General features: G+C 37.8%; 1 protein-coding gene across 1 annotated transcript; it reads left to right on the forward strand.

The window, feature by feature from the left end:
- The first annotated feature begins 199 nt into the window (after positions 1 to 199).
- LOC149081697 (aquaporin AQPAn.G-like) lies at positions 200 to 23,009 on the forward strand. Its single transcript, XM_089237099.1, has 3 exons — positions 200 to 872; positions 19,606 to 19,686; positions 21,259 to 23,009. Exons 1-3 carry the CDS (start codon positions 303 to 305, stop codon positions 21,403 to 21,405), a joined length of 798 nt encoding a protein of 265 aa, XP_089093225.1. The 5' UTR covers positions 200 to 302; the 3' UTR covers positions 21,406 to 23,009.
- The last annotated feature ends 639 nt before the right edge of the window (positions 23,010 to 23,648 follow it).

Here is a 23,648-nt window from a genome sequence, read left to right on the forward strand (position 1 = left end):
AACACACCAAAGAGAAGAGTAAAAAAACAAGGTAATATAAAAAATGGCGGGGAAAAAGATAAAAACGTAGTAAGCCCTGGCGTGGTTTTTAGCCACGTGGTTTTTGACGTACACGGCGTCATCAATCCAGACGCGCCTATCCCATGTGACTATTCTTCCTCCTCTTCTCTCATCCCATGGTATAAATTGGGAACTGAGAGATGCCATCGGGTTTTTCAAGATACATCTGCAGCATCCCTGTCACGAAAAAAAAAAGGCAGCATCTGCAGCAACGTCAGCACTCGTAGTGGGAACAATAAAAAATGGGTAGAGTTCGCGTCTTCCGTACCGTCGTCGGCATAGATGAGCTATCCTGGAACAGCACCTTATGGCGATCCCTACCCGCGGAGTTCCTCGGGACGGCATTCCTGGTCCTCGTGGCCTGCGGATCATGCATCAGCGACCTGAACAAGGGCTACACTCCCAGTTTGGTGCAGATAGCCCTGACTTTCGGCCTGATAGTCGCGACGATGGTCCAAGCACTGGGTCACGTCAGCGGTGGGCACATAAACCCGGCTGTGACGGCCGGGATGCTGGTGGCTGGGAAGTGCTCCGTGTTGAGGGCACTGCTGTATGTGGTGGTGCAGTGTGCCGGAGCCGTTGCCGGTGCCGCGGTGCTGAAGGCCACGATGCCCGACGAACTAGTCAAGCAGTTAGGCAACACTGCTATCAGTGAAGATCTTACTACTGTCCAGGGACTGGCGGTTGAATTCTTGATAACTTTCGTGTTGGTCTTCACCGTCTTTGCAGTTTGTGATCCGAACAGGAATGATGTCCGTGGGTCAGCGCCGTTGGCGATCGGGTTTTCGGTTTCTGCTTGTCATCTCTGGGCGGTAAGTCCCTCAAGAAAATATCTTATTCTTATTTAGCGATAATATATGCTTGCAATATGATTAATTAATGCAAACAAAAAATTACACAATGGATATTATGTCTCCATCAAAATAAAAATTTTCAAATAAAATTTAGAAAACCGAAAATAATGATAGTATTTTAAGAACCAGTCCAACCAGTAACAATGAATTTTAAAATCATATGAAGGGTCCAGGGGAAAAACGACTTTACAGCAAAAATTAGATTTTGAGAAAAACGAGTTTAGAAGTTTGGATTATAATGATCTTCCCCATTAAACCAAAACCTTATCGCTATTTTTTACAGCTTTAAAATCGTTGTACCTGAAAAATGAATGCACGTGGGGATAGTATTCCTTGAAAGCTATAAGAAGACACTGCTATCTCATTTTCGAAAAGATTGCTGAGAAAGTCGTTTTTTCCTGGACCCTTCAAATGGGTTTAAAGGGATTTTTCATGTAATTATGGGTTTAAAGGGATTTTTCATGTAGCAATGGATGCGAAAGAGATTTTCATGCAACAGTAAACACGAAACAAAGATTTTCATGCAACAGTAAACACGAAACAAAGATTTTTATGTAACACAATAAATTCGGAAGAGATTTCCGTGTAACAATGGGTTCACACCAGAGATTTTCATATAGCAATGGATGTGTGAACGAGATTTTTATTTAACAGTGGGCTCTCTCTCAAATAAAAATTTTTGAGTAAAAACGAATTTCAAACAAATTATCGTGTGATGGTTATCGTCGGAAACGTGTTTTTGAATATTTCCTCTAATGAATGAGTTATTCATAAAGATATATTAAAAGCATAAACATCTGTGAAAAAGTACATTTATTAGCGTAAAATATCACTGTTTTAATTTTGACAGAAATTATTTAGATTATTTCTTGAATGTTATCAATATCTATGTTACATAATATTGGCATCCGATACCCCTGATCCTTTGAATTATTAGAAACCTAAGTAACCTTTCAAAGCGATAAGCATGTCTCTCCTATTATTAGAAAATTTATTATGTCGAGAATATTGCTAAAAAATAGACATTCCGGACATAAAGACATAGAAAAGTTATTGTTGAAGACGAGAAACCATTGGAGAGTTTTTTTTTGTTTTTATCATATCGATGTTTTGATGAGTGTTTCTTAGTACGTCATAGTCCAAAGTGGACTATATTTGATACACAAGGTATTTAACGAAGTTTTTGTTTGAAAGGAATTAAAAGAAAAATCTACGGTAAGAATTAATAAGGTTTTAAAACTAAATTTTATTATGGAAAAATCATCAATTTTCGCATAGCTTGCAATCAAAACAATTTAGTTCGGTAAAACTTCTTATTATACCTAGAGAATTGCCCTCTGTATCAGTAGTTGTTGTAGGAAATTTTTGCGTACATATCGACAGTTAAAGTTCTGGATTTCGGTCAATTTTACCGTGTTTTCCTGCGTATTATCTGCAGATTATGTGTTAAAAAACATCACAATTTCTTAGGGCGTAAATCAAACCGCTTCGCCTCATCTGCAGCTTTCCGAGAAGTTGGAATAGAAACAAATACTTTTAAAACCTAATTGGTTAGAAACATTTTTTTATAAAGATTGATAGAGAACACATATATGTAAAAACGTGTGATGAAACAAAAAAGGCTTTCGTGGCCATCGTGTAAATTAGAATAAAATTTAAAAGTTTTCGGGTTTTTTGTCTTTCGACGTTTCGTTCGCACGAATGGCGAACATTTTCAAGAATTGCGTAACGCGGGCAAAAGGCTATTACTTTTAGGCAGGGAGAAGGCGTAAGTAAAAAGGTGTGAGTTGAAAAATCGCAATTTTTTCCCGGAAAAGTGAGAAACAACCATTTATTCCATTACGGTTTCATTACTGATGAATAAAATTTTTATTTGAGAATTATAAGCCACTGCTAAAGATTTTCATGTAAAAATGGACCCAAAAGAGATTTTTTATCAAAAATGGGTGCGAAGGATCTTTTCATGTAATAATGGGCCCGAACGAGATTTTAATGTAACGAGTGATTTTCGATAAGAGATTTTCATACAACAATGGGTGTGAAAGAGATTTTTCCGTAACAGTGGGCTCGGAAGAGATTTTCGAGTAGGAATGGGCTCAAAAAAAAAAAAATTTCATGCAACAGTGGGCTTTAAACTATTTATCGTCGGAAATGTGTTTTTGAATATTTTATCTAATGAATGAGTGATCACAAGAAAGCATGAAAATCCGTGAAAAATTGAATTTTTTAACTGAATATAACATTGCTTTAAGTTTTGACTGAGAAATTATCTAGATTATTTCTTGATCAATATTTAATGGAGATTGAGAGTTCTAGTTTCGTGGAGCCTCGATGGCTTGTCTCACGTTGCAGACACTTCACGGATAGTAAAAACTGGCAGTTACATAATGTTACATAACATTGGCATACGATACCACCGACGCTTTCTCCTATGCTCTTAACTATATCATGACATTTTTCCTCAATGTAGCGAAAACTGCATCTGCGGATTATGCGTAAAAAATACGGAAAATGAAAATAACGGAATACATGTTGAAATAACGGAAATTCGGATAATTTTAGAGATATCTTGGGACGACATATTGAATCGGATTGAAAATCAAGAATTCCAATCATTCATTACTCATTCGATTTTTCTTCAAATATCACTGAATGATTTTCATAATAAACAGATAAGTATATAATATAAGACATGAATGTCGCTCTCCACTTGTTAATACAAGATATAGTAGACTGGATGTTGTGAAGATATTTATTATTTGAGATGTTAATTTTTTAAGGAAGGAAAAAACTCATCTCTGCCTCTACCGGGAGTCGAACCCGGGTCCCTCGATTGCCGGACGAGTGCTCTGACCACTAAGCTACAGAGGAGATAGAGATTTTCCTTCGCTAGAGCGTATATATACCGAACGGAACCGTGCAATGGACTGTGAAACCGATCAGCTAATAGCTCATGGACGACGAGCCACCAGAGGGCTATATATATGACATGAATGTCGCTCTCCACTTGTTAATACAAGATATACAGTAGACTGGATGTTGTGAAGATATTTATTATTTGAGATGTTAATTTTTTAAGGAAGGAAAAAAAAAAAAAATTAACATCTCAAATAATAAATATCTTCACAACATCCAGTCTACTGTATATCTTGTATATAATATAAGTAATAATGAAGGTATAAAACAGAGGAAAGTCGATTTTACGAAATGTCATTTTCTTTTTAAAATTGAGAATCACGTGGGAGATTTTATCAAATTTCTGCATTTACAGCAATTATCATGTTACAAAGTCTTTTTTTCCGTTGATAATTTTTAATACATATTTTAGTCCAACTTTAGAATTACAATATGATATGTATCGTAATTTTTTGTGTATAATCTGCAGAAGCGAATTTCGCTACTTTGAGAAAAATGTGTATATCATCGTATTCATCTTCAATGGCGTACAATCCGTTTATGAAAATTTCATTTATCGATGATGTTCTACGCTTCGATATTTCCTTGAGATGGGAAGCGGGGTGTGTCTGGTCCTTCAATAGTCCCGTTTTTTTGGGTAAAAAAAGAATGATTTTATATATATCCCGCATCTCAAGTAAGAATCTTATTTTTTAAGAATATCTATTAAAATTAAAAATTTGTTTTGCGTTAAAAAATTAAATTATATTACAGTAAAAATTAATTTTTACAAATTAGTTTTTAAGATTTTTATTATTACAGAAAGAAAAGGAAAAGAGCTGCAGATAACCAGCACCAAAAAAAAATAAATTCCGACGCTTTTTAAACATAACCCACGCATGAGCAGGAAAATATGCTACGTACGGTATAGGAAAGTACGGTACGGTACGGTACGGTACAGTTTGTGGCCCGCGAGCGATAGCCATCTCTTATATCCAACCCACTTACAGAAAAAGTTATGCACACAAGATCTATACGTCTCGAATAATTTAGTAGTTAATCTTCCTGCTACTTTTTGGATTGCCTTTTACATCAAAAAAATTCACAAAAATTATTGAATTTTATTATTCTTCAGAAGAAACTAGATTATTTCTCCCATGCAATTATATAAAATGCGAAACATTTCAGTTTTATTTTCTGTCTCTTAAGAGATTCTTTGTCTTCCGAACAGATTGGCTCTACAAAGAAATAATAAATTAACCTCGAAGAAAATCTCTCTCCGAAAGCATCTATTATTACGTCATTACATTCTCAGCATCAATGACAAAATATTACATATTCCAGCGAGAGAAATTCACCCTGAGATGACGATTGACACTCACAAAAATACAATAATAATAAAGGCAATAAATTCGCGGATGAACACAACCATTGTCAAAAAATAAGACATTTCTTTCTGTTGTCTAATAATTGAGAGATTTTTCTTCTTTCTCTTACATTATTGATCATAAGTTTCGAACAATCGTTCTGTTCGTAGAACACATTTATTTACTTCCCCCCCCCCTCGAGTTCCTTAACATCAGGGTCATGTTACGCGCTTTATTATGGCATTGCAGCGCCATTACCATGTTTACGCGCGTGTACGTGACATTCGAATCTATTTTCGATCCACGAATGAAAGAAAAGTGGCGTATATATGAAAGAAGTCGTGAGGTTTTGACCCGAGTGGTGTGAATGAAGTGATTGTTGTGGTATATGTTTGCAAAGTCGAGTCACTTCATTAATGTCAACTCTTGTTTCTGACATCAGTGGCAGTTAAATATGACCCGTGTTGCGCGTATCATATTTGATTCTAATACGGCTAAGAAGCTATAAAATTTTGATTCAACAAAGCTATACAGGGTATCAGTTTCATCGGTATTTAAAGTGGGATGCTTAGCCAGGATTTTCCAAATATTTTATGTTCCCGCCACCGTTGGAGATTCAGCTGCATCCATTCTCGGTTACGAATTGCAAGGTGTCCCATAAATTCGTAAATAGTTCAAAAACTCATAAGAATTGAAGGAATTGGTATATTTTTGAATACGGTTTACGAAGAAGTTATTTTAACGGGGGGGGGGGGGGTTGATTTCGTTTGGTACAGAAAAAAAATTAGTTCCAATTTTTGTTTATAGAGGGCACTGCATGAAGGTCCAGTAGGAGTGATTGGACCTGAATCTTTTTTTTCAATCTCATGTGTCCTGTCTTTTTTTTTTTTTTAAAGGAGAGATCGTCTCTATTGGCTCCTTCAAGTTGGGAACGCGAGAAAACAAACTTCAGCCGGAAACCACTATGCCAGCGTTTCTCAACCTATGGTCCGTGACCACCTCTATTCCACGACGATGACATAGATGGTCCGCAGGCAGAGTTGATAATTCGATTCTAACTGAATAAAAAAAAATCTGCGTGAGAATCTCGCGAATAGAAGTGGTCAAAAATGGGTGAAGGGTGGCAGAAATAAACGGCTGCAACAAATCGCAGTAAACAAAAATATATTTGACGAAATAAACATATAAATGAATAGATGACCATATTTCATTGAGGTCAAGGGGAATTGGGATCTTAAATATGGTAAAATACAGGACGTCGGCAATTTTCATCAAAAACATTGCCATATGTCGGCAAAATCCCTAACTGCAGTTAAAATCAATGAAAAATTCAGAAAAAAACGTTGAACCTGACGAATAAATAAAATGAACATTTATAGCCATAATTATCATAATAATTATGAAAATGCTATTCATTCACGATTTCAGAAAACATTATAAATTTAAATAAGCATCGTTAAAAAACTGGACAAAACGTATAAAACAATTCGGAGCAACTGAAAATACTAGAATATCCCATAATACGTAACACAAGTGGTTCGTCGAAGTGTCACTAATGAGATTCTTGGGTACAGAAAGCGTGAGAAACGCTGCACTATGCCACTTACGTGAATCGAAACTGGTACCTCGCAACGCCCAGCAGACAGCATAGCGGACCGTCCAGGACTAATGCGAAGTCACAATGACGAAAAATGTCTCGCAATGTAGCATGACCAACAAGAACATTCCCTAACACCCTAATTTTCTCCATTTGATCCAGCACATGGGGCCAATTCGATCAGGTTTTTTTTTTAAGTGAAATTTCTATAGCGACGTAACAAGTGAAAGAGCGACGCGTAAGAGTGAATTTCTGTAAAGCCGGGTTTTCCTAGAAGAATTTCTGCGCCGTGTGCAGCGTGAAAACGCTGATTGGTTAAAAACTTTAAATTCAGGTTTTTTTTTGACCAATCAGAGTTTTCACGCTGCAAGCGCTGTAGAAACCTGCTTCTAAGAAAACCTGGCTTGAGGAAAAGAAAATTCATCACCGCAAAAAGTGAAATGTTCTTTTTCCTCTGACTCTGTGTTCCCCCAAAGTGGGCAATATCGCCCCCGGTGGGTGTTGGAATGGTCCAGAGGGGCGATAGAAGCTACGGATTTAACATAGTGATCCCATGGGTTCATTCGAGTTGGGGGGCGATGAGAGAAAAAATTTTCTGATGAAGGGGGCGATGGAATAAAAAGTTTGGGAAACTATATTCTAAATTGATTGTGTGATGAAGCGGATGGGTTGTGGTGGTGGTGGAGATCAATAGAGGCTCGGAAGTTTTTTGAGTGATTTGTGTCGGACAAAGACAGTTTATTACATTTCCCCGCTCCTCTAGTCCCCCGGCCACACGAGAGTATATTTCGCACGCGAACGCAAGTTTTGTGACGTCACAGTGCCAGCTCCTAATTAGCTGCGCTATCATAAAACGCAATTTATTTTATTTTGAATAAATTTTTATTCAATTACATTGATGTCGGGTTATTGTATCATGTTTGCAAGCTGTGTTTATTGCATTTTTAAACTTCATTTAACATAATTTATATTATATTCACGTATTTGTAATAATTACAAATTTTCGAAAATTCGTTAACCTAGTCACGTCCGTCAAACCTAGCAGTTTCACTTCTACCGCGTGAGGTTCTCACGCAGATTTTTTTTTTTTTGTTCTACATCTCTTCGCATATTTTCTGATCGCATAAACTCCGAAAACCCGATACAGGAATGCATAGGTTGTTAATATATATATGTATTTTTTGATAAGCACATTCCCTGTTATCACCATAAGAATATTAAATACCGTTTCAAGCCCGAAAAAATAAATAATAATAATAAGGAGTCAATTAAATAATAATAATGAATGATTTAGCAATTCTACCTAACTATTAAGGTGGAAACTTTTGGTCTTCTCGATGAAGAGTGTTTTATTATAAAAGACGCCTTGGCATTTTAAGTAGTATATATTCGACGATGTCTTTTCTTTCTTCTTTATCTATCTCAAGAACCGAGTTGTTATCTAAAAGAAACGAATATGTCTCTTTTATTATTATTCTCGAACATTCGACGCATAAATTTTATGATCTTCTCGAAGAGAAAAATTCTAGATTTTTATTTTATTTATATATCAAAGCTCGAGACAATAAATTTCAACGTTTAATGGCAATATTTACCGTGAAGAAAGTGACGTGGGAAATTCTAAGCGTGGAAATGGAAATTTCTAGAATAAATAGAATTTTCTTTTCCAGCATTTTCATACTTGCATAATCAGAAGAGATGATAAAATTGTTATACTCAACGTAATTTTAACAGTTTTTCCGGGGCCCCTGGGCATAGTGATGGGACCAATGACACCAATTGTCAATAAATTGCAAAAAAAAAAAAAAAAGTGCGAAGTTAATATGGTTTCCTCTCATATATATGGGGAGCGCCTGGAATGAGTATCAAGGGGTGAAATATACGTACCGTATGTGTTACGGGACAGAACATTTTTTTTTTTTTTGCTCATGTTATTCGGTTGCCCCATCGTTTTACTGAAAATTAACCACTTTCTTTTTAAGGAATTTTTTTGAAAGAGCTAATAGCTAATACACATATATGTATTGCTAAATCTAGGGCCGTCGTATAAAATTTCAGGGTGGTGAAGGCTTGGGATTAGGCGTTTCTGGAGCCTCTTTGAGCTCAAGCACGCACGCACGTGCGCGCACACACACAAGTTGTTTGCATCAGGTCTTAAATATCTATATCAATAAAACATCTAATAATTGGGCGTCTTGTGTTCAGACCCCCGTTAGCCCCACGCGTTGAAATACTATGGCAGAATCCTGTATTAAGGAATGGTGGGGGGATAGGCAAGGTAACGAAGGTCAGCGACCAAATCGCGTCTGTTCATTTTTTTAGTTACGACTTACTCGCCAGAAATTACGGTAAGCATTTGTGGATTTCTCCCAGGCTCTATAAGGTGATCAACCCTATTCCTAAATCATGGGGACCCCCTTCTGTTCAATTAATCAGTGAATAAACTCAAGTTGTACTCAATCCACCATAATACGGCATGCAAGAATTATCTGTATGCTAGATTTTGTAGTCCATAAATGGACGGTTGAGAAATCAAGTGGTGTAAATCCAGATTTGATTGATGTGTACTCAGTCACATAAAATAACTAAGAATTTTGATACTCATTCAGAAATGAAGTGGTGCCAGCTGAAGCTGATGAAATAGCCTACAGATGATAACAATATAGTGACGACAGTTTCCTGACACGATAATTGCTAGTAATTTCGAATGCAAATTTCTTGTCTTTAAAAAAGTTTTCAAAGTGACTAACACCACTTGATTTCTCAACCCCTCAAATACGCAACACAATTTGATGCGTACTTGAGGTCTCAAACTCTACCGCCAAAGTGAGAGAACTTGTCTCAAAACGTACACGTGAAGAAATAAAAATTTGCAATGCAATTCAGAGCTGCAACTAATTTATTCGGGAAGAAACGTGAATTAAGTCGCCAAAATATGCCAATCGTATCATGAGGTGCGACAGTAAACTCCTTCTAGTAACAGACTATTTATGGAGGAAGAAACCTTTTTCTTTTCCTAGCATTATTATGCATGTGCAGGGAAGATATTTTTCTCCCTCATTCCAGGGTTACTTTAGGAAATCTTCCCCGCCTTTTTTGGCACCATTGCCATAAATCCCACCTTTAAAATGCGCTGAACATAAAAGTCATTTGCGACCCTAGGTTCCGTTGCAAAATTTTTTTCTATCACGACGCCCTTTCATTTTCGTGAAAGTGTTCTGCGACGCGCTGTGGATATTTCAGAATTGCTACATATATCGAGCCTGTAAGAAAATTAATCCGTTACCTCCTGCTGAAATCAGTCCCAAACCATATTCAGTTACATAGAATGTCTATCTCCGTCTACTTCTATATGAATTACAGGCTCGCAAATCAATCACGGCCCAGATTCCACATACGAAAGAAAAAGAGAAAAAGAAATTCATGAATAATAAGAAACCTAAAAACACGCAAAAAAAAAAAGTGTTTCTTTCTTACACTATTTCGTGAGAAGTTATAAACAGCAATGAGAGAGACGAAAATAGTCAGCGAATAAATAGCAAAAGAAAAGAGAGCCTAGAGAGAATGGAGAAATGCGAAAACAAAGGTCTTTGACGTCCTATTTTTCTTCCGGGGGCCTACTCGTCAAGCTGAAGACGTTAATCACACACATAGTGAAGTGTGTCTTTGCCAACCTCTATTTCTACAATAAACACTATCATAGTAGAAACGTTAAGATCTTGATCACCAGTGATTAAGTTAATGGCGCCTTCTCATTCCTCGTATATACATACATGCTCCGACTAAAAATAAACCGAATTCCTTGTATCACGAAGTAAAAAACAAGAAAAGAAGAGTAACACGCGTAATCAAAATAAACAACACATAAAAAAAAATGTTAGTTTTTATTTCGGTGAAATGTCTACCACATGGAATATATCACGCGGCATATCGTTAATGTGCGTTTATTCTCCCCCATATTCAGTGAAAACGCACGTTTTTCCGTGAATGGCAGAATAAAAACCGACCAGGTAAACAAACCGTTTTGTTTTTTTCGGGATGTTAATAGGTATGTATGTATTCACTTAGATCAAAAACACTATCCGTTGTTATTGAACATTCCGAAATATTTTATTTTTGAAGTGAACGCGAGAATGTGTTTTTGTTGCTTCCTCTCTCATGTATACGAATGAATTTCAATAGAGTGGTGTTTGGTGTAGAACAAGCATAAGCATTAAACGCACTAAATTCTCATTGGATGATAAAAAATGACTATGTGAAAACTACGTATCTATAGCAGTGTTCCTCAACCACGGGTTCGTACACCGGTACCACTCTGCAGAACATTTCATCAAATTCTCAAAGCCACTAGTGTAGTGAAAATGATACTTTTGCAATTTCTATTTATGAGGGAAAAAACTGTTAAACCGCGTCAGTGCTGTAATATAAACCAAATAGAGAAATCTAATATAAAAAGTGAAAATGAATGCGGTTTTTTTCCTCCGAAACACCGCTGGAACAGTGGATGTCCAACTACAGAAAAAAAATTTAACCTTGAACTCATTTCGTTTATCGGGGTGCCGTAGATGAGACTGTAACGTCTCATACCCTCTCTATCATCCATAATTGTCATCTTTATATATTTTGCCCCCAAGTGCCCTTTTAACTTACTTGGCTTTCTTGATAACTGCAGAGCAGTAACGTGAGAATGAAAGACGTTTGTTAAAGATTTCTTCAAAAGAAGCGAGTGTGTCAGAAGGATAAATATGGCCTTTAACAGAGGTGGATTAAACGGCGGGCGCACCGCGTACCGACTTCTGAAGGGCCCCAAAAAACATCAACTTTATATATTTTTTTTCAATTCAAGGGGGCCCAATAGTTTCGTCTGCTCCAGGGGCATCAACTGACCTTAATTCACTTTTGGCATTGAACATTGATGAATGAATTTAAATTCTTTTCACTTCCCTGTTGCAATATTTTTGTATAGAAGAGAAATGCGCACAAGTGTTGCTTGAAATGGAAGAACGTTGTGCTATAGGACAACTGCTGCCACCTATCAAAGAACCAAAAACAACAAGAATCTTTCAGTTAATTTTTCAACTAAAATTTATTGTCATTTTTAAAATGGTGTGCAGCATGAATATTAATAATATGTTATGTAATATCACATATTATTTGTTTTAGCTGCATAATCTTATACATCAAAATAACAATTAATATGTTTCATGTTTTTCGCAGCAGTGCTTACAAGAAGTGATATTTAAGCACTTGAAGAGGTTAGGGGGAAAAACAGTTTCCTACTGGTTCGCAAATTATTTCTCCTATTTATGTCTGTCATCGAAATCTTTCACTTAATTTCGCCGGTCCGTATGTAGAAAATATTGAGAAAAACTGATCTGTAGTTGAACTCAGTTATAACATTTGAAAAATCACGAAATTATGCCTATTTGATCGAGGGGCCGTTGATAGAGGTTGATATTGGCAAGCAATATACAGCCAGAGAGGTGTTCAATAGAACGATGAGCCCCCGGGCATACTTATGTTGTGAGGCCTCTTCTATTGGGCTTTTCCTTTAGAACCAAAAAGGGCCAGGCTCTGTCGGCGATTAGTGATTTCCGCCATTGCCATCTTCTACTAGGCTGGAAGTATCAAACCGCCAATGTACATAATTTCTCTCCAAAATCAGATCTCGTCGTCGTGAGTTCGCGGACCAAGCCCCGAGGAGGGGAAGGGGGTTCAGTTCATGCAGGGTCGTCATCATCATGACCATCATGAACCCACTGGTAAGTGATGTTCAGAGAGGTTACCATTTGACTTTCTTTCTTTCTTTCAAACCGAGCACAATTCAGGTCTAACGCAACTGAGGCAATTTACTACCTAGTGGGTTGTTCCGGAAATGTAAGTGTGTGCACCTAACAGTCTGAGTGCGTATCTAGTGTTGTGTCTGATTTTTCAGTGCTGCCATCTATATTTCAGAAGGGAAGTGGGTGAAGTGTAACGATTGAATTACATTTGCAGGTCTGTTGTTCTCTGGGGCGAGACTTTTTAAGGAGAGATCGACTCACATTCGTGCTTCGAAGTTGGGAACCACAGAAAACCAACTTTAGTCGATCACCACTGTGGTGACGGTGGGGGTTCGAACCCGGGAACTCACAATGCGTGTTCGTCTCTTTGACCACTCGACCACCACAGCGGCCACCATCTAACTGGACTTGACCTGTGAGCTTACATACTCTTGAAAATCGTCTTACCAGATCTCATATTTATCAGATCTTCCTAGAGGCTGCCGATCTAAGCTCAAATAGGACCCATGCGTTGAGATGGCACCGGGTATACAGTGTCCGCTCCGATATCTAATTTCTGAATCGTTAGTCATAGGTGAACCTCTTACCTTAATTTCCTGTGCATAATATTAACGCTCCTCAATTCGATGGTGTCCAATCAGCCGACGATGAATGCACTGATTTGAATGACTGTGAGCTACTGCTCTCTCCTAAAGAAGTTCTTGGGGTAATTGTCTGATAACTAAAAGAAAAAGGAACATTCATATTCATATCACATATTTTTCGTATTCAACATTTTTGCTCGTAAAATGCATTTTAGTTCATTGTAGTCTTACCTTACCTATCACCCGTTGGCAATTCTTTTTAGCACATTGCTGCTACTACTAAACCAGACATGCACCTCGTCCATATTCCTCTGCGGAACTTCTAACGAATTGGTACATGTTAGAATGTGTGTGTACGTATAGTGAACCTTCCGTGAAGTTTGTTTCTGTGTAATGCTTTTTATGTGCAGTGCTGCCATCTGCAATCAATTTTTTTTTTAACTGAGTTTTGCTCAACTCATAGTGAGCGAAGTGTAATGAATGAATAATTATACCGTTGTAAGCCTGTTGCTCTCTGCGGCGAGACTTTTGTAAGCAAATTGTAACTATGGCAATCCCCCCCCCCCGTTTGACATTTTTTTTTTTTTTCGAGACTGCTCTTTACGGTATTTTCTCGTATTCGGCATATCTATTTCCCGCGTTCTTTTTTTGGAATATAGTCAGCCTGATTAGAGAGCCTGTTAATTACAAGGACAATTCAAGTGGAAAATCAACACGATAGGTTTTGTGTATTGGCGAGTCCCGTTGCTTCTTCGAATAATTGTGTCTTAAGAACAATCGCAGCGAAACACACCGAGAGGATGATGGAAATGAATAGGTACATATTTTCGGTCGAATCGGTCAACACGTTTATCTTCCAAATAAATAATAGCACTTGTGTAGCAACATGAGAGAAGTCAGGAGAAAATATCATCAAATCCTTTATTTAGAAGAAAAAATTCGGGAACATTCATGTGTGAGGACATTGAGTGTAATGTATTCTTGATTGACAATAATAATAGGCGTTATATAAAATCGGGGAATGAATAGATAAAAAATGCAGCACCAAAAAAATCTCTGGCATCTCTGACCCATGAAGGTCGAACTCTTGCGTAAATGAGCGTTCATTTTTTTTTTACAGAATAATAGCAGTCTTCTGAGGAAGCTTGTTTTCCAATTACTTATCAAAAAAGTTATGTGAGAATACGATTTCTTTTAAAGAACATTTCATTATGTATCCGTAAGGAGTTTCGATTCCCTCAGGAGAGGTTTGTTTATGATGAAATTTCCTCTGATGATATATAAGATTTTGCTTATTAGAATCACGAATAATGTTATCATTTGGGTATTGTTATCACTTTTGCAAAGAATAGAACGGTCCAACATCATAACATGGGAAAAATTTCGTTTGTAGTTATCGGGACCTCGGGTAATATTAGCTTTTTTTTTAAGTCGGAAGTTTTTTTGTTTGCGCATGCTATTCTGAAGCTAAGGTATAGCAAAAAAAATTTTCTAGTGTTAAGTTATCGGACTTTCTTTTCTTTCAAACAGAGCACAACTCAGGTCTATCACCATTTATGGGCGTTATCGGACTGCAAGACTATGCAGAAGACTAAAAGTTGCTTTCCCCCCCCCTCCCCAGTTGACAAACATTTCCGTACTTAGTGTACGTGGTATTCTTCGCTGCGATCCATGTACGCGTGGAGCAAATGTGTGTCGGCGGCGACGCCACAGATGTATGACGAAAAAAAAGTCCTTTCTTTTAGTGAAAAATCCGACACAACAACACCAGGTACGCATTCAGACTGTTAGGCACGGACACACTTGTGTAGCTAGTGTTGTGTATGATATTTCAGTGCTGCCATCTATACTTCAAATTGTGAGTGAAGTGTAATGATTGAATATTTGTAACATTGTAGGCCTGTTGCTCTCTGTGGCGAGACTTTTTAACGGGGAGATCGGCTCGATGGCGATAGATCTGAGTTGTGCTCGGTTTTGAAAGAAAAGAAAAGAAAGTTCTTCATCCTCAGATTTAATTTTTTTTTCCGAGAAACTTTCTCAGGGGAATCTACGAAACACTGTATATTAAAAAAAATATCGTAATTCGTAATGCACATTCGGAAATTCCATTCTAACGCCTCACAATGGCTGGATTATAAAAATTCAGGATTTTAGCTGAATGAGAAAAAAAGTCCCGTTTCAGAATAGAATAAAAAAAGGAACGCGAAGAATTTGAACATTTTGCTACCAATTGTGTAGGAAAGAAAAACAGTTGTCCTGTTTTACTAGTTCCCATTTAGCATACGTACCATTCAACCAAACGGGGTGTATGGTCACAGTATTTGCAAACGGGACTTTTGCGGATATAGTTGTCACACATTTGATTGTTGCTATCAGATGCCAATGTGATTACATTAAGCGGTGTGGACTATATCATGTTTTGAATAGCTTTGCTGTTATTTAGGCCAGTGATTCCCAACGTGGGATGATGGAAAGTTCACTGGTCCAATGTTTCTTGGCGAATATTTGCTTCCGAACACTCTCCGTATTGCGGCTGTTGTCGTTCCTCGACCAATGTGCTGCCAGACGAATTTGAAGATCGGGAAGGAAGGAGGTTCTTTTTGCGTGGATTGGAAGCTCGAAAGTCCTGGTCTTTTCGAACAGCTTGCCAATGCCTTCCAACTTCCAACATTTGACGATCATTGCCAATGGTGGAGCGGCCGCACTACTCTCTCATGACCAACTTTGGAATGTATTTGGTCATTCTGCACACGAGTCTGACCTTGGTTTCAGAAACAGCAATCGCCGTTCCCTCAGTACAAGGTGGTTCTAAATTCATGGGACAAACTTTAAGATGTGATACAAGTCACCTAAACAAGCATTTTTGATCATAAAATGTGTGCGGTCGAATCGCAATACCAAAGGCGTTAACAGTGTTTTTGGAGAGTGCATAACTGCATTCCACAAAAGACAAATATATTTTTCCGACGAATTTACTGCGATATGTGCTATCAACTATTCGAGGGTTCATATGTACCTTCGCAGTGGTGCAAGGACCATCAGTTTATGCTGCGCCAAACAATGACCAAGCGGTACATTACTTGTGATAGAATTTGTTACCAGGTTGCACCATGAGAAATCCTACCACATCGTAATACCCTCAAATGGTTGATAACACATATCGCAGCAAATCCGTCTCAGAAGAATATGATATTTCCTTTTTGTGAAGTGCTATGTGATTTCTAAAAACACCCTTTACCACCTTTGCTATTGTGATTCAACCGCACTTTCTATGACAAAAATGCTAGTTTAGGAGTCTTATATCACCTCTTACAGTTTGTCCCATGAATTTAGAATCATTCTGCATACCCATTGTGGGAATGATAGGACAGCACAACCCACGTTTTTGCGGCCACCTGTGCCTTCATATCTGCGATTTCAGTGTGGACGTGAAAATAACAAAATTTCACTTGAAATGGAAAAATTCTGTCGTCTAACGCTGTCGAGAATGACGGTAAACTAGAGATGTACTGGGTTTCGAAGTAGAAGAAAAAGTCTGGGATCATAACCGTAGATGAGAATTGACGGGAATCGTCGGGGGGGGGGGGGGGGGGGATTAAGGCCTGGATGGATTAAGGCCTAAAGGATGCTGGCGAAGCTCTTACCAGACTTCTGGGTGCATTTTCCGTAAAGAAGTTGCGTGAATCATCATTAATTAATAGAATTATTGGATGAGGTTAGAGGAATCATTTGTTTTTTAGGCGGTGTCAACGATTCCCACTTCCCATGCACATTGTATGCCATGTACTGGCATTTGCTCTCTCGCTGCAAAACTGACAGGTCTCGAAACATTTTGAGTCGAATGAGGTGTTTAAACACTTGCGAAAAAGTTTCGATTTCGAAACCTTCTATAGAAAATATCTCAACCGAATAAAATCGGCTAGAAAAGAGACTTTGAAATTACCTCATCCGAAACAAACTGATGTAAAATAAAGGAATATGGAAATTACATATTAATGACCCGATTGTCCACCATCTTGACATGATTTGTTTACGAGTGCTACTCCCCCTATGAAAAAAAAAAGAATCCATTTTTTACTTTTATTTTTTTTACGATTATGTGAAAGAGAGAGGAAATAGATTCACATGAATGTTATTCGGATTTAATGTCAGACGAAAAACAAGCACATAATTTCACTTTTTTTCAATTTCTTTTTTTTACCTTGTCTTCTTTATACATTTCTAACTTGCATAAAAATAGTGATTGCAGCCAATTTTTTCCTTTTCCTCAGACTTCGAAATGATATGTAGCTCCGTTGTTTCGGTTTGTAACGCGTTCGGTGTTCGAAAGATTAAGTAATTCATCGGCGATTTCGAATGGAGCCGGTGATTTTATTGTCCCGCCGAGTAAGTTGTTTGAAGTGCGCAGGGCACGAGGAGCTCGTAAAATGTTAAGAAAATGGGACCTTTCTTCTTGGTCTTCTCTTTTTCTTTCTCCTACCACATTCTCTCATTGACTCTAGACTGCGAATAATTTTTCGGATTGTAACTTATATGGTTGTGTGTGGCGAGTAATATTTGATGAATAACTGCCGAGTTGATTCTTTGTGGCGTTTCCCAACATTCGAGCATTGAATAAAGAGCATCGTAGCGGCAATGATCAGTTACCACGTGTAAAACCACTCTTCTGTGGTTGAGGTGAATATTCCAACACCCCCCTATCTATACACTGTATAAACCATAAAGGGTGGTTGAACTGTTTATACTACGCACTGTTATAGCTGGTCAGGTGGAATTGGTTTCCTGTTGTTTCTTGACTTAGAATCTATGGCTTTGATATTATTTTCAGCTTATCGAAATACCAAATTTTTACTTTTTAACCGTACGCGATCTAGGCTACATCCACTGTTTTCGATTTTAGCCATTGCTCCAGTTAAGGAGCAGGATCGTGTCAGAGAAAGCTTCATTACCAACGTGTATAAAAATATACTTGCAAACTAAATGGCAACTGACATCCAAGTCCAATCTATGCCCATTATGAGGAAAATGGCTGCCAAAACTGTCTAGAATTCGAATTTTTTCATGAAGAGCCATTTTTAAGCAGAGTATTTCCAGCAAAGAGAAAGATACGAACGCAGTAATTTGATTAGGCAGACACTTTTTTAGTACATACCGGAGGGAAAACAATCCCTATTCGATTTTTCCCCATGGATGCCTAATATTTTTTTATTTTGAATAATGACACTTTTTTTGTACTTTCGAGGATAACACACAAGGTTATAGCAGGTCACTACAGTACTCAACCACACACATGCGCTTCGTAAACATTCCTTTAAGAAAATTATAACGAATTGGCGAATGCCGGAAAGTGGCCTAATGTATACAGAATGCATAGCTAATAGCTGCCACCACAATTTACTAGCGAACCGTTGATCCTAGAAGCATACTTCCAATCGGAAAAAGTATCCAAATAGATCTCAGATATGTATTCATTCATATTGCAAGGGTTTGTATAGTTATTAAAATAGAAAAACTAACTTTTTATACGGACACCCCGTGCTCAAAAACTCAGTTAGCTCAATGTTGCCGTGTCTCTCCTGAAGACAACAAAAGAAATTCCACGTTTCTAAGTGCACTATTCACTGAGATATTCGAATTCAAATTGGGGAGAAGTTGGGGGGAAAAACATTTTTTCGTTAGTTTAAACTGTTTCTCTAAAATTTTCTCAATCTTTTGAATTCAGATATCTCGGCGAATATTGCACTTAAAAACGTGGAATTTCTTTTGTTGGCCTCAGAAGAGACAGGACAAGAACTTTTTGATCGGGTTTATAAGCACAGGATACTCATATAAAAAGTTAATTTCTTTTATTTTAATAACTATACAACCCTTTGCAATATGAATGGCGCATTTGAGGTCCACACGTTATTTGGACTGCATACTTCCAGTTAATATCTTAACTGGAAGTATGCCTTTAGGACTTTAGGATCAACGGTTCGCCAGCGAATTGCGGTGCCAGCTGTTAGCTATATACCCTGTATATGTGAAAAGTTATTTCCATTTGCCGGGAATCAAACTAACGCCTCCTGGGTGAGAGTCAGGTATCCTAATCCCCAGAATACTTGAAACCTCACGGAACATAAATATTCAGGTATTTTCGTATTTCTGCGGTACTTAAATGTGGAAAGAATTGGAAGAGAAACACTTTGAGGGAGGGGTGGGGTTAGAGGCTGCTTTGATTCGAGCCAAAAATGAATTCTTGGTAACTTTTATAAACTTCCACACATATTACAATTCACTATTCTTCAAATATTCGACACAGTATTTGGTATCCAATTGTTAGTTCTTCTGAAGAATTTATTACATGTTAGACGATACATGCAGTCAACTTTTTGATGAAATATTTGTTGCATGCTATTGCTGACAAATCATTTGTTGAAGGTGTTTTCCTCTTTTGTTCATAGATATTTTCTTCTTTTGTTACAGATCAGGTACACAGGGGCCAGTATGAACACGGCTCGCTCATTTGGACCAGCAGTGATAACGAATATATGGGAAAACCATTGGGTAAGTTTCTTAGTTATTTTGCTTTAGAACGGTGGTTCTCAACCAGGGATCCACGTACTGTTTGGAGTTCCTTGGAAAGGTATCTTATTCGCAAGCGTCCGTAGAATACAAAAAATTAATTAACAATCCCTGCTTTAGAAAAATCTATCAAAATGCATGAAAAATTTTGAATGGCGTCAAAGTTTCAATTCTTCATCAAAGATGTCAAGATGTCGGAACTGGGTTAGTTTACTCCCCGCCCCAACAATTCTTGTGAAGTGACTGAGCCCGCTCAATACTTCATGAGTGCACAATGTAACGCTCCCTCCTCCAGTCACAACAAAAATACTTGAGTCTCGCATATATGGGACGTCTGGAAACTGTCCCCAATGTTTTCCTCGAGATGACAAACCTCTGCTCTGTTATTAATATCAAAAAGATGTGTAAAAGATGGGAAATAGACAAATCACTAATTAAACCAAAACTTGATATGAAATCCAGATCTATCTGTAAGGAATCCGGCATAGCTAGGAATTAGGATTAACAGATTCAGAAACTGAGAAAGGAGGACGTACGTGCGCTCATCTTGTCAGCCTTATTTTCCTCAATTTTCACAACAGATTACCCCACTATACTGGCGAGAAAAAAAAAACCCACCCCAAATATTTCTCCCAACTAAAATAGAACAGCTATAAAAGAAAAACAAAAACAAATAACAATTCCTCTCCCTTCGTTTATAGTGATTTGTTCACACTGTTTGCTCAATTTTGTTGCCTCACCTAGAACATGGGGGAGAAGTTTTATTCGGCCAAGAACTTAGTCTTATGTTGCATTTATCGGTATTTCTGAAAGCTTTCGTAGCCTTGTTTAAGGTCAATCTTCAGAAGGTTTTATTTTGCTAGAAATGATTTATAAATTGCCGTAGGAATCAACATTGGTCGCTGTTTGCATTCTATTTTCTTTATTTCTGAATGGAAGAGATAACATCTACCCCCTTGCCCCAGAATGTCCACTACAGTAATAGCACTAGCTGTTTGTTGTTGAGCAAATGATATTCTCAAAATTGATGTTTCAGATTTTTCTTCCAGAAGTTATTTTTTAGTTGTTTTTTCGGACTGTCTTTCTCTTTTATCCAGATATTTCTTTCTCTTTTCATCCTGGGTCAATATCCTGGCAAACTGGACTATTTAGAACAACATCTGCCTTGATTGGAAGCAACTTGGGTTGGGTTGTTGTATTCTGGGAATAAGCGTGTGAACGTGTGGGAAAAAACATTCTCGTGTCAATGAAGAGATACAATATGTTTCAGGGTGAATAGAATTTTCCCCAGAAAAAAAAGAATTACGGAAACTTGAAAATGAGGAGAAAGGGGCGAATTTTCCGAAATGTAGGATGACGTTTGATATGACATCAAAAAGAAAGACGTCTGGTAACCTTAGAGATGGCCATTATTGTAAAATGCAAAACACGCACAAATCCATGTTCTTGTTTTCACGTGCAACTCAAACTTCATGTTTATCATGTTGTGTTTATGTTCATTTATTTCTATAATGGAAATATTTTTCGATAATAAATATTTTTTTATTGTCCTAGGTCTATTGGGTCGGACCTATCCTCGGAGGTGCTGTTGCTGGGCTCCTCTACGAGCATCTGTTCTCGGCGCCAAAAGCAGAGAAAGAGAACGGTTTTCACGGCATAAATGACAAGGAGCTGGTGGGCGACAGGACAACGTCCATTTGAACTCTGCTTTGATCAAACTTTCCTGGAATTACTTGTGGCCTCTTCTTTTTGCTTTTGTAAATATCTTCGAGCATCGTTTTTTTTTCCTCTTTGAAGAAGAGTATGACAATGTCGAGCAGCAGCCGAAACTTACCATCGCGAGGACGAAGTACAAAAATGGGAGTTCATGGTTGCTTCTGCCTCGGCTCATCGAAAACATAGTTCCTGAATAACGATGTACTTCCAGACTTCCAGTAAACCCTTTAAAATAGACTCGAGTTCGTTCATTGGACTCATTAAACCTTCTGAGAGTATCAATCCGAAGTTTCTCTAGTTTTCATGACCCCCCCTTTTATAGTTTTTCTTGTTGTATCGTCGCCAAGTTTCCTTGAATACACATAGCAAGAAAAAAAATTGGTGCAATAATGAAATTTTTACGTAAAAATGTCATAAATAGCGAAGCATGTCTCAATAACTACCTCAATAAGAACATAGGTCATATGTAAACTGAACTAAAATAACAGGGTGACCAGTTTTCAGAAAGGTGAAATTAAGACAATACGCCAAACATCACCAGTTCTCGTTGGTATAACCAGTGCCGTCTTAACGCATGGGCCTACCCCGGGTACGGTCCGGGGGCCTCGAGAGAAGAGGGCCTCACAAAAATGGGAACTAATTGAAATTTTCGAGAATTTTCCAGTTAGGGCCTCAGAAAAATCAATTGGCCTGAGGGCCCATGATGCTCTTAAGACGGCCCTGGGTATAACCCATTCCCGCCAAATATTTCCCCGATTCTCTTATAACATTGCAGATGCTATCCAAATATCACCAATTCTCGCCAAATATCGACACTGAGTCTAAAACAACAAAAACTGTATCTATCATTGCTAAATTATTACCAGGATTACATCTGTAAGGCGCAGCGACGAAGCCTCTGAATAAAAGAGGGATACAGAAACTAGGATAAAGGCAAATAGGACAGAAAATCAGAAAAAAGGCATTTATTGGAATGGCTTCTACATATTGTCACGTTTTTGTTGACAGAATCTTAGAAACATGCCATAACACATGAAATATGTCTCATGACGATACAGACCAATTGTCCTATTGACAGATAGTCAAAATCAAAATTTCTCTCTTGGCAACTTAACTCCTAGAGCAGTAGTTCAGCCAACTACGGCTCCCCAGAACAGTATAACAAAGAAACACTTTTCAAAGCATTGAACAGGCACACATTAATATCGACAGTTCATTGCGACGCATTTGAGAATGATTGTCCCAGAGGGACAATGACCCCATCTCAAAGGGGTTCACAGAGTATCTAGGGGGTATCGCCTTGCCAACTTGGCCCTTTTTAAGAGACACGGGGTGCGATTTCCCTGCTTGTGGTACCATAGAATTTCGTACTTAACCAATTTTCTCCTGGCAAAAATTCATGAGAATTAGCAGTCAACTGACTAGTATTATTGCTGTTGTTGGACTAAACGAAAAATAATTGTTTTATTTTGTATCGTTTTAGTGTGGGAAAACTGCTTAATATGCTTTTGTGCATTTATTGCGTAGAAATTTGAAAGTTACGACCTATATTGTATTTGTGTAACATGGTAATAAAAAGCGCCAAATTATTTCGTCTCGAACTCTTTTTTTTCTACATCTTCAGCATCACTGATTGCTCGACGAACCATTCCTAGTAGTGCCTCAAAATATTTACTAAATTTGCCGGTTTCTCACTTCCACGGCAGCTCCTTCTGCCATAAGACATAGGCACGACGCACACACAACGTCAACTGCATTTATGCCAGTACACCGAAGTTGTAAACGGTCATAGCGATAAAATGTGAAGTACTACAAATCCCTAACTTGACGAAAAGCACCAGTACAAGAACTCAGAACAGAACCAGAACAAGAACAAAGGCATATGGCTTTAACTGAAATAATCATGATGCTAATTATTGAGTCATAGGGTATTCATCTGAGTTGTCAGTGAATATCTCCTGAGTATGAAATCAAACATCTATGATTTCGGTGAGCACTAGGACCCCCACAAGAGTAGGGCTGGCAGGGCTCTAGCACGGGGCCCCTGGGACCAACCTCATTGGTTTTTTACACTATTAATTCATTAAAGAGGAGGCCCCACTAAAGATCTCTGTCTTAGAGGGCCCTAGCTCCAATATGGACGAGGCAATGATAAGTACCGAGATACTCGCGGTAAAAAGGAAAAATATTACATGAAATATGCCTTTAGCTTTTTTTCCAGATAGGAG

Source organism: Pholcus phalangioides, unplaced genomic scaffold (genome assembly GCF_987345545.1).
Source record: "Pholcus phalangioides strain wild (caught in Gottingen) unplaced genomic scaffold, Ppha-v1.0 ptg000009l_1, whole genome shotgun sequence".
NCBI lineage: Eukaryota > Metazoa > Arthropoda > Arachnida > Araneae > Pholcidae > Pholcus > Pholcus phalangioides.